The sequence below is a fragment of the Xiphophorus hellerii genome, chromosome 13, assembly GCF_003331165.1.
Source record: "Xiphophorus hellerii strain 12219 chromosome 13, Xiphophorus_hellerii-4.1, whole genome shotgun sequence".
NCBI classification, from domain to species: domain Eukaryota; kingdom Metazoa; phylum Chordata; class Actinopteri; order Cyprinodontiformes; family Poeciliidae; genus Xiphophorus; species Xiphophorus hellerii.
The window spans coordinates 8,248,774-8,264,457 of record NC_045684.1 but is presented as its reverse complement, the minus strand read 5'-3'; the positions used below and the strand labels follow the sequence as shown (position 1 = coordinate 8,264,457).

At 41.8% G+C, this 15,684-nt stretch overlaps 1 protein-coding gene across 1 annotated transcript; it reads right to left on the bottom strand.

Annotated features, from left to right (window-relative positions):
* Positions 1–11,895: 11,895 nt before the first annotated feature.
* Positions 11,896–14,553, bottom strand: LOC116731627 (gastrula zinc finger protein XlCGF8.2DB-like). The gene is made up of 4 exons (XM_032581443.1): positions 13,683–14,553; positions 13,431–13,514; positions 12,591–12,674; positions 11,896–12,002 (listed from the first exon to the last, which is right to left on the bottom strand). Exons 1-4 carry the CDS (start codon positions 14,536–14,538, stop codon positions 11,896–11,898), a joined length of 1,131 nt encoding a protein of 376 aa, XP_032437334.1. The 5' UTR covers positions 14,539–14,553.
* Positions 14,554–15,684: the final 1,131 nt, after the last annotated feature.

Below are 15,684 nucleotides of genomic sequence, written 5' to 3'. Positions count from 1 at the left end.
AATATATGCAGACAAATTGATGATGGAGTGAAAGACCGGTTCAGTGAGACTGAAATACTGAGAGGTGTTCTCAGAATCATCAAACCAGGGCACTTTAAAGACATGTTAATGCACAAAGACGATCTGACTATAGAAGAGCTGAAGGGCTTCCTGCAATCCCACCTAGGCGGGCGAAGCAATACAGAACTCTTCCAAGAGTTAATGTGTACAAAACAGAATGACAACGAAACCCCCCAACAGTTCTTGTACCGTGTCATAAGTTTGAAACAAAAGATCCTGTTTGCTTCAAAACACGGCGACGCAGGAGTGAAATACAATGCTAGCACAGTTCAGGATATTTTCCTTCACACCATATATCAAGGTCTCAGTCAAAAACATAACGACATACGCAGAGAACTTAAAACATTGCTCTCTGATAGCAGTGTGTCTGATGAGGCAATCTTGAAGCAAATGATGAAAATAACAAGCACAGAGAATGAGCGACAAAGACGTCTGGGGCCAGCTGTGAAACAAAAACAAGTAAACGTGCATAGCACTGAATTAGTGGAGGTTGGAGTTGCAGTTGCACAAGGCAGTGGAGCGAAGAGGGATGCCCCAGATAAACAGCAGAATGCCAATGTACTCCAGCAGTTAACTGAGAAAGTAACAGAGTTAATGGCTAAAGTTGAGCTACTGCAAAAACCACAGCATACTCACAGCTTTGAGCCCTGCCACCATTGCAAAACTCATGTGGAACAAAAGAGACCCAAGTCAAATAGCTGTACTAACTGCCTGGCACAGAACCTTCCACGCTGCACTCACTGTTTTTACTGCGGTGAAGACGGCCATAGAGCCGTAGGCTGCCTGAAGAAGCCGAAGCGTCAGGAAAACTGGAGCCGGTCGCTGCAGCGGGACAACCAGTGACCGGATCTCGTATCCAGTCCCTCAGTGTTAAGTGCAATGTGTTAATGTCAGAGAATGGTGCCAAGGGGAGTTTACTGAATAAAAGACCTAAAGTAAACAATGAAAGTGACCCCAAATCTCCTCTTTCCCTACCTACCCAAACAAGCAGGCGCCTAGCCAAGTTCATAGGTGCTAAAGCCCTTGCACGATGTGACTTGAATGGCTTGACAGTCAATGCGCTGTTAGACAGCGGAGCTCAGGTGAGCATGATTGATCGGAGCTGGAAGAAGAAGTACTTACCGGATGCACCAGTGAGACCCCTCAGTGAAATCTTTGATGACGAAGAGCTGGAGATACAAGCTGTGAACGGAGAAGCCCTTCCTTTTGATGGCTGGGTCCTCATCACAGTCAGTTTTGCTGGAAATTCTGTCCTTAGCCAACCCATAATGGTGCCTTTCCTCATCAGCGGTATCACGCTTGAACGGCCAATCCTTGGATTCAATGTGCTAGAGGAGGTGGTTCAGAGTAGACCAGCAGAACTCCTTCCAGCTCTCACCACACTCCTCTCTGACTCCATATCTGCCTCTATGGATCAGGTGGAGATGCTGGTGAACTTCCTTCAGGCAGATAAACCCCCTATGCATCCGAGACTGTTGAGAACTGGCAATTATGTCATTGCAGTCCCAGCTGGACAAGTTGCCTGGGTCAAGTGCCAGATTCCGCCGACTGTAGATCTGTCAGATCCTCTTCTCTTGTTCGAACCCGAAGAAAACAATGCTCATCTCGAAGAACTTGAGATAGGGGAGGGCCTGGTTGAAATACAATCAGCGAAGCGACCCTACACCACAATACCAATAAGAAATAGCACAAAGCATCTAGTCACTATACCAAGAAAGACTGTTCTGGGGAGCATCCAAGCTGTTGCTAGGGTGATTGAGGCCAACCCACAGGAGCCGCCCAGACCCAGAATTGTAGCCAATGTTGCAGCCACATCAGCTGCTCAAACTGCTTCTGGCTTGTGGCAACCCCCCGTGGATCTCAGCCACCTTAGTGGAGAAGAACAAGACAAAGTAAAGAAAATGCTGTGGGAAGAATCAGCTGCTTTCGCCCGAGATAGTCATGATATTGGCTGTATTCCCAGTTTGCAGATGTCAATCAACCTCAAGGATGACATTCCAGTGCAGAGAGCTTACGCGTCTGTCCCCAAACCACTGTTCAAAGAGGTGAAGGAATATGTGCAAGACTTGCTGATGAAGGGCTGGATTGTTAAGTCCAAGTCCTCTTATGCTGCACCAGTGGTCTGCGTCCGGAAAAAGGACGGTACGCTCCGCCTCTGCATAGATTATCGTCTCTTGAATCAGAAAACCATCCCTGACCGACATCCTTTACCTAGGATACAAGACCTGACTGACACTCTTGGTGGCTATTCCTGGTTCAGTATCCTTGACCAAGGGAAAGCCTACCACCAAGGTTTTGTTGCCAAAGACGCCCAACATCTTACTGCTTTCATTACACCCTGGGGACTGTATGAATGGGTTCGTATCCCATTTGGCCTGTCAAACGCCCCCGCGGCCTTCCAGCGGAGTATGGAGGAGATGTTAGGTCCCTTGAGAGATGACTGCTGTCTCCCGTATCTCGACGACGTACTATGTTATGCGAAAACCTTTGACGAGCACATAGAAGGGGTCCGCGGAGTACTTCAGGCACTTCAGAGACACGGGGTGAAGCTAAGACCTGAAAAGTGCGAGCTGTTTCGACGGGAGGTGAGATACGTGGGACGCCTTGTGTCAGCTCAGGGAGTGAGGATTGACCCCAAAGATTTGGATGCAGTGCGATCATTAGCCAGCAGAACGCCACAGACGGTTGGAGATGTGAGAAAACTCACTGGGTTTTTGGGCTATTACCGCTCTTACATCCAGGACTTTTCAAGGATAGCAAAGCCCATCTATGAGCTACTACAAACCAAGCCTGGGCAAGCAGCTGTAGAGCGTGGTAAGAACAAAGGTCCACAACTACCCTCTAGAACACCTGTAGAGTGGACCGCTGAACACCAGCAAGCCCTTGACCGGCTCGTTTCTCTTCTTGTTAGCCCCCCTGTATTAGCATACCCCAATTTCAATGCACCGTTTATCTTGCACACAGATGCTTCAGACCAGGGACTGGGCGCAATCCTTTACCAACACCAGGATGGCAAGTTGAGAGTTATCGGGTACGGGTCTAGGACCTTAACTGCAGCTGAGCGGAACTACCATCTGCATAGTGGGAAGCTGGAGTTCCTTGCCTTGAAGTGGGCGGTGTGTGAGAAATTCAGGGATTACCTGTTTTATGCACCTCACTTCACAATATACACGGACAACAATCCACTCACGTATGTAATGACCACCGCAAAGCTGAATGCTGTAGGTCATCGGTGGGTTGGAGAACTCTCTGACTTCAGATTCGATATTAAGTACAGACCTGGAAAGTCCAACATAGACGCTGACACGCTATCACGTCTCCCTTTGGACATTACAGCGTACTGTGAGTCCTGCACCAAAGACTGCTCTGACAATGTAGTCCGTGCTGTGTGGGATGGGAGTAAAGTAGCCAAACACAAAGATGTGGCTTGGGTGGCGGCTCTGAATATCTCCTCCCAGGCTGATTTGTCTCCTACCTTTCATCACTTGAACGCCATAAGTCATGATGAGCTTGTGGAAGCACAGCGTGCGGATAAAGCCATCAGTGAGGTGATTAAGCTGAAGGAGACCGGAACACCGTTGATTGATGAGATACGTAAAGCTGCCGGTGGAGCTACTAAAAGACTGTTCCATGAATGGACTAAGCTAGTATGGGAAAATGGTCTCCTGTACAGGCGTGCCAATGGAAGAAAGCAGTTGGTACTCCCTACCAAGTACAGAGACCTTGTTTTGAAGAAGCTTCACAATGACATGGCTCATGTTGGCACAGAACGGGTCCTAAACCTCGCCAGAGAAAGGTTCTATTGGCCCTTCATGGCGAAAGAGATTGAGGACCATATAACTAAGAAATGCCCATGCATCAAGTCAAAGAAGCCAGTTACCCATCTTCGCGCGCCGATGGGCAGTATCAAATCGAGCTCACCACTAGAGTTGGTGTGTATTGATTACTTGCACCTGGAGACCAGCCGTGGTGGCTACGAGTATATCCTAGTGGTCGTAGATCATTTTACAAGGTTCGCTCAAGCTTACCCGACCAAAAATAAGAGTGCAAAGACAGCCGCTGAGCGTATCTTTAATGACTTCGTCCTTCGTTTTGGATATCCGTCCAAGTTACACCATGATCAGGGCCGCGAATTCGAAAATGAATTATTCCAAACCCTCCAACAGCTGTCAGGTATCCGTCATTCCAGAACATCACCCTACCATCCCCAGGGAAACCCGGCGGAACGGTTCAATCGGACGATCTTGCAAATGTTGAGGACGTTGACTGACAAAGACAAAGAAAGATGGAAGGATCAGATACCGAGGGTGGTACATGCGTACAATTGTACCCGACATGAGTCAACGGGTTTCTCACCCTTCTTTCTCCTTTACGGCCGTCACCCTCGTCTGCCCATTGATATACTGTTCGGGTTGCTGGAAGACACAGAACCTGACTCGCCGAAAGGATATGCAAAGAAGTGGGCAAAGCAGATGTCTGAGGCCTATAGAATTGCCAGTGAGAACAGCAAACGGGCCAGTGCCAAAGGCAAAGTCCTCTATGACAAGAGGGCAAGAGGAGTGGTGCTACAGCCTGGCGATCGAGTCTTACTCAGGAACCTCAGCGAGCGTGGTGGGCCAGGAAAACTAAGGTCATATTGGGAGAAGGCCATCTACATTGTGAAAGAACAGTTTGCTGATAACCCAGTGTACGTAGTCTATCCGGAGTCTGGGGATCAGAAAAAGACAAGAACACTCCATCGCAATTTGCTTTTGCTCGTTAATGACCTACCAGTTGAAGAACCAGCAGGCCAGGTTCGCCCTGAGAAAAGAACCCAGAAAAGTAAACGCGAAGCCCGACGTACCATCCCAGAGTGTATGGACCCACCGCAAGGAGCAGATTCAGACTCCGACTCTGAGTCCGACTCTGAAGGTCCTCGTTACTGGTTGAGGGTACCAGCTAACAGGACGCAGGAGATACTCACGGTTGCCCCACCACAACAACCGGCCATCCCTGTGAGTCGCCAAATTCCAGTACCTGTACCGGAGAATATGACAGTTGACTCCGACTACTTACCTTCAGTTGACCCGGTACCTATAAGACAAATAGGGATTGGAGAACTGGAACAGGATGAAGGCCAGTCTGATGATGCGAGACCTGAGGAGAAGGATGGCTATGCTGAGGCTCCAGAGCTCATTCCAGCTGCACAGCCTCTGGTCAATGTAATGCCAGACCGACGAGTAGAGGTCAGAAGGTCAAACCGGGACAGACAACCTCGACAGACCCTTACATATGAGAGACTTGGTCAACCCACGCTGACAACAACAGCTAGAGTCAACATGGCAAATGCAAGCTTACATTCTGCACCTCACACTATACAACCCCTACACCCACTCATTCCCTATACAACACCAACATACTCTTCCAGCCCTTATTCCACTCCGTATCTCCCCTTTACATACATGCCTTATCACTTACCATCACACCCATACATCTTACCTGTTCCTGTCACCTGTTAAAAAGAGTTGAGTAGAAATGGGGGGACCCATTTATTTTTGCCGGGGAGTGTGTGGCGACCACAAAAGTGTGACATTTGTGTTTATGACTTGAAATTGTTAATACAAGTTCTGTACTTTATTTTGGAGAAGAGTTTTCCTTTATTTTTTATGTGCTTTGTAATATTTACCCCACGCCAGCAGGGGGCGGGTGGCGGTTTTAGTGTCCTGCTTGCATTTTCCCTCATTGCTGCATGACACTTGAACTGAACAAGCCGTTTCCTCGTCTTTCTCCTGTTCTCCAGGTGGGTAAATATGAAAATAGGTTTTTAATCCAGTAATTAGACATATTTGGAACATCTGTGAATGTATTTGGAATAGTTATGAGCTATATTAGTTATTCAATTCTTGACTTTGTGTCGTTTCGTTTGAAGAAAGTAACTACGCACGGTGTACATGCTAACGTTAGCCATTAGCCAAGTCTGTTTAATACATGCTCTTCACCCACTTCAGTTTATGCTGGAAAAACCGTTAGAAACTGAAGAACTCAATGTCTATTTTTCTGTTTTGGCTTTTGTAAGGTCCCCACCACCAGTGTTAAAATAGTTTTTTACCATTAGGATTCAGGATGATAAAAAAAAGTGACTTTAAAAATGACGTTTGTTTTTATGAAGGACTTTAGTTTATTGAACGCCCAATGCAGTACTGTCTTAAGTTAAAAAGTAGCTGGTTAAGGTAACCACTGTCTAATGTGTTTCATTTTAGATAAATAGCTTAGAAAGCTAAGAAGAAGAATGAGTGGATATGTGTTTAGGAAAGAGATGTTTGTTTTGTCGCTAAAAGATGTTTGTTTTTGTCACTTATGGACACTGAAATGTATTAAAAAGGTTGAACTTTGAATATATAAACTGTAAAGAAAGAAACTCAATACAACAAGTATGTTTGGATGTAAAACTTGAATAAATTGCTGCATGACACTTGAACTGAACAAGCCGTTTCCTCGTCTTTCTCCTGTTCTCCAGGAGTATATCTGTCAACAGCGGTGCTGTCGCTACGGTACCCGTTACAATTAGTTAAAGGAGGAAAAGCCATAAAAGGTCATTTTATTTCTACATCAATAAGCCATTTTCACAGCGTAATTGTGATTCCTGCGTTCATTTACCGGTTAACAAAACATTTATACGGGAAAAGAACATTTACTAAAATGATCCTCATACAGAAAGGTGCAGACATTTAGACCTTAACCTGCATCCAAACGCTGCTGGTTCCTACCTATTCGGTGTAAGATTATCTGGGGCCTCCGGGAGAAATCCAGCAGTCTGCGATGATCATCCATCTCTTCCTCCGACTTGACGATGATTTCTTTAAACTCTGTGAATGTTTCTTCAGCAGCAGTTAACGGCTCGTTGATAAACTCGTTTAGAGAAACAGTCGAACATTCAACCAAACAGACCATGCGCCATTTTCTTTGTCTTCTTCTTCTTCTTCTTTGGGATTTTATGACTGTCGTTCATTCATGTCATTGCATTACCGCCACCTTGTGGATCTTACGATCATCACATCTAAAGATTTCTCATACAGTGCCAGTTCTCTTTGAAAGACGTAAAATCTTTTCTTCCACTTTATCTAAATAAAACAAATACAATATTATTATTCCAGTTTTCCACAAATCCAAAGTTAATATTGTCTTCTGATTCGTATCTCCTACATCCCGCAACATGTTTCACAGTTTCTTCACTCCACCAGATCAGAACCTTTCCTATAGTTTCCGTATATCCACAATGATCGCTGCTGCTTTGTTCGGAGTTACCGCTGGTTCCGCCCATCCTGTGGCTTATTGAGAGCCGATCAGCACCGGCTTGTTCATTTAACCCTCCTGTTATGTTCGTTTCTAGGGTACAGCAAAAATGTTCGTGGGTCAATTTGAACCGGGGAGTGTTTAATCATGCTATAGTGTCAGAAACCAGAAAAAATCCTCCAAAACATATTTATATCTGATTATTAACTCCAATACTAATCATTTCAATCAATATTTGTGCAATGGTGTTTTTTATTTCTCAAAAATTAAGGATCAATAACATCAACCCACTCATTTACTCATTTGGACATAAAAAATGGAATTTACATTTTTTTATGTCCACTGAAAAAAAACCTAGACACAAAAAAACCATAATTTCCTTGAAATTGATCTTTGGTGAAACATTTTATATTACACTTTTTTTTTTAATGGGTGGTCTTTATAATTGAATTTGAGACACACATACTGTTCTTAGTCAAATTGTCCCGCTGATTAAAATCAAGAGAAATGAGTCATGCAGAGAATATTTATGTTTTCCTCCACTTCTGCTGAGTGTCACTCAGTGTGGGTGGAGTTTATCCACGGGAACAGAAAAGATTCCCATCAAAAGTTGTGTGAATGTAGTGGTTATAAAACTGTTTTAGACAACCAAAAGGGAAAACAAGATCTAGTGATCTGCGATCGATTATTTTGGTCTTTCAAGTTCAGTGCTACAGACAGATACAGTAAAAGGTAGCCTAAGTTTAATGAAGTTTAAAAACAATGTATTTTTCTTTAATGTTACTTTTCCGGCTATGTTTGGTTATAATTCTTGAAAAGTTCAACCTTTTAGATTTTAAGTTATGAGGGTTTAATCATTCGGGTTTCGATTGGTTTTGTCTGATCGGATGTAGGGGAACGCGACGCTTCTGCTCCTCCATTACATCACTGGAGACGAAAGCAGTGACATCGTGCCCGTGTTTTCATTATTCCCCTACTGATAGAGTTCTTACTCATAAGGGGCGTAACATGAACACCTGCTTTCTCGCAGTTTCCTAGTGAAGTAAAGAGAGTAGTGAGAAAGTGGGCTTGTGTTAGTGGGGGTGTGCAGGTATGTGTGTGGTGGGGTGTGTTTGTGTGTGTGTGTGTGTGTGCGTGGGTGGGTGTGTGTGTGTGCGTGCGTGTGTGGGTGTGTGTGTGTGTGTGTGTGTGTGTGTGTGTGTGGTGAAATATGGTTCATAGCTGCAAGGAAACATATAGAATTGGACATTTTTTAAAATCTTATTTTGCACTTTAACCTGACTGCCGGGTCAAATTGACCTGAACAGTACCTATGTAAAAGTAGACGTAGGGGTTGGTACAAATGTGTAAAATGAATAGATTTTCAATTTATATGTAGAGTGCACCTATTAAGACAAATAGAAAAAGTTTCATGCAAAAAAAAATACTTGCAACTATTAAAAAAAAAATAATTAAACTTTAAAACGGGTCAATTTGACCTGGAACTTAACAGGAGGGTTAAATGTGCGGTGCTGGTGGTCGAGTGTGAAGGACATTTAACGGGTTTTTCTACTTGAATTTTCTACTGGTATTTTAATAATAGTTTGTATTTATTTCTTTGTTAGCTCTCAGGATTGAAGGTGGTGCGTTTGGCCCAGATGGTGGCGCCCCCTGTAGCTGTGGCTGTCCCGTGATCAACATAAATCGATGGGAAATCCAACAAGCGTTTGTGACGTCACGGTGTTTGGTGATTCTTTGCTCGGTTCTTTGATTCTTTGCCAGGTCGCGTTGTTGGCAACAAACTAAATAATTGTGTATTTTTACCATCGATTGCCTCACTAATATTTATTTAGCTAATGTTAGCTTATACACTCTTTCTACTGCACTAGATGGGTTAAATGCTATTACTCTCTTTAATACTGAAATTATTCAATATATGACCTTATACTTTACCTTTGCAAGCATTTCTATGAAATATTTAAAGTTTTAAGCAGGGATGTTGGTACTGATTTTAAGTTATTCAGTTTAGCTGACAGATTTGCACTGTTTAACTTTTTTCTGCCGCTTCTACTCATTTCATTTCAGCAAGTGTTCTGCAGTTGAACTCAAATGTTTCTACAATTTTCAGCAGTAACATTCAGCACTAACACGACATTTTCACAGGAAAGGCAAATGTTCTACTTACTTTCTAAGACACTAATAATATATCTATGTGTGGAGGTTAAATTAGTTCCAGCATTAGAAACATGGTGATCTATAATAGAAAACAGCTGCAGCAGAACAGAGAAAAATATAACTAAGACAAAAGACACAACAAATTATTGAAGAAAATATTCAACCATATTTTCTACAATCAAGAAAAATCAATGCATGAAAACCAGGTTGTACCAGGTTAGGATTGGCTTTTTTACTTATCACTTGGCGGCTGGGATGTTTATGGACCTGTGAGGGGCTGCTTCCTTTTTCACAGTTGGTGCGTTGGCTTTTCTGTAGCATCCTTCCTACTGGTGGTGTAGTCGGCAAGTTGAGAGGCTTGTGTTTTTGGCTTATTTGTGTATGAAGTGGTGAAAGTGCTTGTGTTGGCTGGTGTTTGCATTTTGATTGGCCCCTTTTTTTGGGTCTGGTATCGTTTGCTGTCTGTCTGTCTTGGTGTTGGTATGGGCTGTGATTTATTGCTTTGCTAGGCTATCTGTGGACACAGCCTGGTGCTGGGCTGGGATTCAGGGCTGTGGGTGGTATTCTTGTTCTGGATATTGCGCTGAGCTGGCTGGTCGGTCCATTTCTTGGATTGGGGTTCTTTCAGTCAACCCGGTGCGCTGTATGTCTGCTGGATCTTCTTCATTGGGACTAGGTGGATCCTTTGGTTGGCAGGCTGGGTTTGTGACTTGGGATAGGGATTTGGTTTGAATGATTCCTAAGCTGGTGGTCCTGGTTCTGGTTTGAATGTCTGGGTGTACACATGAGAATGGGAACATGTGATCTTGTCTCTGTGTGCCTGGTCTGTCTGTCAGGTTTGGTCTCTGGCTCCCTCCTCTCTGTGATCACCTTTAAATCAAGTTGGGTGAGAGGAGGGGGCCCCTATAAAACTTTTTTCTCACCTTTCTTTTCTCTCCCGCTTTCTTCTCAGTCTCATTACAATTTAATAAAATAAACCCAAACCAGTTTCTAATAAAGTTTCATGTAATTATATCAGGGGGAAGCCATAATGGTCCACTTGTGCAAGTCTTTAGGGCTTAACCTTGGTACTCGACAATGCTGAGTGTCACACTGTCAGACAGGAAAAGTTTAATACAAAACACAACAAAAAGACAAAATGCAAGTGTATAGTCAATGGTAAATGTATGTATAGCGATTTATCTAGTGCAGAGGATGCCAAAGTGCTTTACATGTTGATGGTGGTAAGCTACATTGTAGCCCACCTGCCCTAGGGCAGACTGACAGAAGCTGCTACACAATCGGCGCCATCGGACTTCTGACTAACAGCAGGCAAGGCAGGTTTGGTGCCTTGCTCAAGGACTCAACAACTGAGATGGATGTGGGAAGTTTGAACCGGCAATCCATCAGTTACAGGAACCACAGTGGCTACAACCAGTATAGCTGTAGTACCACCATCTACTGGGTTCAAGGATCAGGCACAACATACACTAAAGGAAAACTCAAAACTTTTAATGTTAAATGAAATGTTGCACGTTTATTTCTTTCTAAAATACATATAAACATAAAAATAGTTTCAACATTAAAATACAGTAATCTAAATGCTGCAGCAGAACAGATTAAAATATTACAGCTAAAACAAGACAAAAAAGCAAAATATTAAAAATAATTATATGTACTTTGTGCATTCAATGCATAAAAATTAGTTTGCGGTGAATTTTGCATTTCTTTAAAGTACAAATGATTTTTTTTTATTTCAATAGATTTTAATTAGGTAGAGTAAAACTGGTCACAATAATTTGAAAGAAATGAAATCAGATTCAATCTCATTTTACATTAAACACAAAATTAACACAAATACTGTTTTGTAGATTTTTTTTTTTTTAAAACACTCAACCATTATATACATTCTATTGTTGATTTAAAAAACTACAAAAATAAACCCCACTCACTCTCTATGGTACAGAATAATACAAATCAATCCCTCAAGTTCAATCATGTGAGAATGTTCTGGAAGGGAGTCCATGTCCGGTCAAACTCTGTTAATACATGAAATAGTCAGTGGGCCCCCAAGCCTCTTCATCTATCAGCATCAGTACTGGCACTCCTCAGGGCTGTGTGCTGAGCCCTCTGCTCTTCACGTTGTACACACACAACATACAGTTTGACATAAACAGTATGTTAATACAATAACATGCAGTTCATAATTATTGTTTTTTGATACAGAATATACCAGACAAATAAAATATCAATGAAGGAAAATGTGTCATGGTTGAACATCTCTAAGTATCAAAATGTGAAGATCAAAATGATCACATTTAACAAATACAACATAGGACATTTATGGAACATACTTCTACAGCTTTTCAACTGTGTGACGCGTCATGTGCCGAGTTAAATTATGTTTATGACTAAAACTTTTTAAACAGGTCACGCATGAAACGGATTTTCACCAGTGTGAATCATCATGTGCTGAGTTAAAGTCGGTTTATGCCTAAAACCTTTTCCACAGGTCACACATGAAAACGGCTTTTCACCTGTGTGAATCATCATGTGCTGAGTTAAACTAAATTTTCGACTAAAGGTTTTCTCACAGGTCACACATGAAAATGGCTTTTCACCGGTGTGAATCATCATGTGCTCTTTTAATAGCTGTTTTTGACAAAAACCTTTTCCACAAGTCACACATGAAAACGGCTTTTCACCTGTGTGAATCATCATGTGCCGAATCAATTCTTCTTTTTGAGAAAAACTCTTTCCACAAGTCACACATGAAAACGGCTTTTCACCCGTGTGAATCATGATGTGCCGAGTTAAATGATGTTTTTGAAGAAAACTCTTTCCACAGGTCACACATGAAAACGGCTTTTCACCCGTGTGAATCATCATGTGCCGAGTTAAATGCAGCTTTTGAATAAAACTTTTCCCACAGGTCACACATAAATATGGCTTTTCACCAGTATGAATCCTCATGTGCTCAGGTAATTTGTATTTTCCACTGAAACGTTTTCCACAGGTCACACATGAAAACGGCTTTTCACCAGTATGAATCATCATGTGCTTACTTAAATCCTGTTTTCGAATAAAAGCGTTCCCACAGGTCACACATGAAAATGGCTTTTCACCAGTGTGATTCATCATGTGCTCAGTTAAACTACGTTTTCGATTAAAACTTTTCCCACAAGTCACACATGAAAACGGCTTTTCACCTGTGTGAATCCTCATGTGCTGAATTAAAATTTGTTTTTGAGAAAAACTCTTTCCACAAATTCCACATGAAAACGGCTTTTCACCAGTGTGAATCATCATGTGCTTACTTAAATCCTGTTTTCGAATAAAACTTTTTCCACAGGTCACACATGAAAACGGCTTTTCACCAGTATGAATCATCATGTGCTTACTTAAATCCTGTTTTCGAATAAAACTTTTTCCACAGGTCACACATGAAAACGGCTTTTCACCAGTGTGCATCATCATGTGCTGAGTTATAGCCGATTTATGCCTAAAACTTTCTCCACAGGTCACACATGAAAACGGCTTTTCACCTGTGTGAATCATCATGTGCTGAGTTAAAGCCGATTTATGCCAAAAACTTTTTCCACAGGTCACACATGAAATTGGCATTTCACCTGTGTGAATCATCATGTGCCGAGTTAAAGTCGGTTTATGACTAAAACTTTTTCCACAGGTCACACATGAAAACGGCTTTTCACCTGTGTGAATCATCATGTGCTGAGTTAAAGCCGATTTATACCTAAAACTTTTTCCACAGGTCACACATGAAAACGGCTTTTCACCAGTGTGAATCATCATGTGCTTACTTAAATTCTGTTTTCCACTGAAACTTTTTCCACAGGTCACACATGAAAACGGCTTTTCACCAGTGTGAATCATCATGTGCTTACTTAAATTCCGTTTTTCACTGAAACCTTTTCCACAGGTCACACATGAAAACGGCTTTTCACCAGTGTGAATCATCATGTGCTGAGTTAAATGTGTTTTTTGACAAAAGCTTTTTCCACAATTCACACATGTAAACGGCTTTTCACCTGTGTGAATCATCATGTGCCGAGTTAAAGTCGGTTTATGACTAAAACTTTCTCCACAGGTCACACATGAAAACGGCTTTTCACCTGTGTGCAGAATCATGTGACGAGTTAAAGTCGGTTTATGACTAAAACATTCTCCACAGGTCACACATGAAAACGGCTTTTCACCTGTGTGAATCATCATGTGCTGAGTTAAAGCCGATTTAAGCCTAAAACTTTTTCCACAGGTCACACATGAAAACGGCTTTTCACCTGTGTGAATCATAATGTGCTGAGTTAAATGCGTTTTTTGACAAAAGCTTTTTCCACAATTCACACATGAAAACGGCTTTTCACCTGTGTGAATCACCATGTGCCGAGTTAAAGTCGGTTTATGACTAAAACTTTCTCCACAGGTCACACATGAAAACGGCTTTTCACCTGTGTGAATCATCATGTGCTGAGTTATAGCCGATTTATGCCTAAAACGTTTTCCACAGGTCACACATGAAAACGGCTTTTCACCTGTGTGAATCATCATGTGCTCAGTTAATAGCTGTTTTTGACAAAAACCTTTTCCACAGTTCACACATGAAAACGGCTTTTCACCTGTGTGAATCATCATGTGCCGAGTTAAAGTCGGTTTATAACTAAAATTTTCTCCACAGGTCACACATGAAAACGGCTTTTCACCTGTGTGAATCATCATGTGCTGAGTTAAAGCCGATTTATGCCTAAAACTTTTTCCACAGTTCACACATGAAAACGGCTTTTCACCTGTGTGAATCATCATGTGCCGAGTTAAAGTCGGTTTATAACTAAAACTTTTTCCACAGGTCACACATGAAAATGGCTTTTCACCAGTATGAATCCTCATGTGCTCAGTTACATCCTGTTTTCGAATAAAACCTTTCCCACAGGTCACACATGAAAATGGTTTTCCACCAGTGTGAATCATCATGTGCCGAGTTAAAGTCGGTTTATGACTAAAACTTTTTCCACAGTTCACACATGTAAACGGCTTTTCACCCGTATGAGTTCTCATATGAGCATCAAAAACAGATTTGAAAGTCAAACGCTTTTTACAGATGACACATGAGAAAGGTTTTCTTCTTTCCTGATTTTGGTTCTCAGCTTCAGCAGCTTCCTGGAAGAGGTCTTGGTTCCTGTTTGGTTCTGATTCAGTGTGCTCTGTTTGTTCATCAACAGGAACCACCTTGCAGGTATCAGTCTCCTGTTTGAATTCAATCTGTTCTTCACCCTGACTGCAGTAAACTTCTTTCTCTTCCACTTTTATCTGATGATCTTCTGGCTCTTCCTGTTCTTGTTTCACCTGCAGAGCTTCCAACTCCTCCTGGTCCAGAGTGGATCTCCTCTCCAGGTAATAAATGTTACACTGCAGGCAATCTGGACAAGAAAACAGATTTAAAAAGCAATCATTATTTTATTGAAGTAAATGGGAGAAATCGTTCATTGTTTACGACAGAAATGAAAAAAATGAAAAAACCCACACCGACAAATTTAAGAGCGTAGACAGAGAGACAGATCAGGCGACAAATCCAGCTGACAATTGGAGAGTTCTCAAATGAACAGATATTAAATATTTTTTTTTTATTATAAAATTAATAATAGTTGCCAATGTTGCTAAAATTTACGAGTAAATTTTATTATTTCAAAATATTACTTAATTTGGAACTATCATTACTTTTATTTGTATTAAAATTTGATTTTAGTTCACTTTATATTTTTGGGGTTTATTTACAGAGTTTATTTGTAGGTTAATAATTGTTTAGTTTTTCTTGCTTTGTATTTGTTATTTACTTTTGTAAGTTAGACATTAAGAACTGTGGGTCCATTTTCTGTAAGTATAGGGACTGGTATAGGACCAGCATGCACTGGGTTGGGCCTGTGGGTTTTGACCAGAGCAGGAGAGGAAACAATGAAAAGTAGTGATGGTGAGATGCAGCTTCATGAAGCCCTGAGGAACTCCATCCATCTAAAAATTAGCATCAACGCTAAAGAAAGCTGCAATCATATGAGGAGAATGACCAGAATGTTTACTAACATGTACTTGCACCATTCAGTATGATAAAGTAAGTGAATCAGCTGAAATTAGCCAAAATGCTAATGTTAGCATGAATGCTGTCAGTAGCATGTGGGGCATCACTAGCATGTTGTCTGTACTTTACTT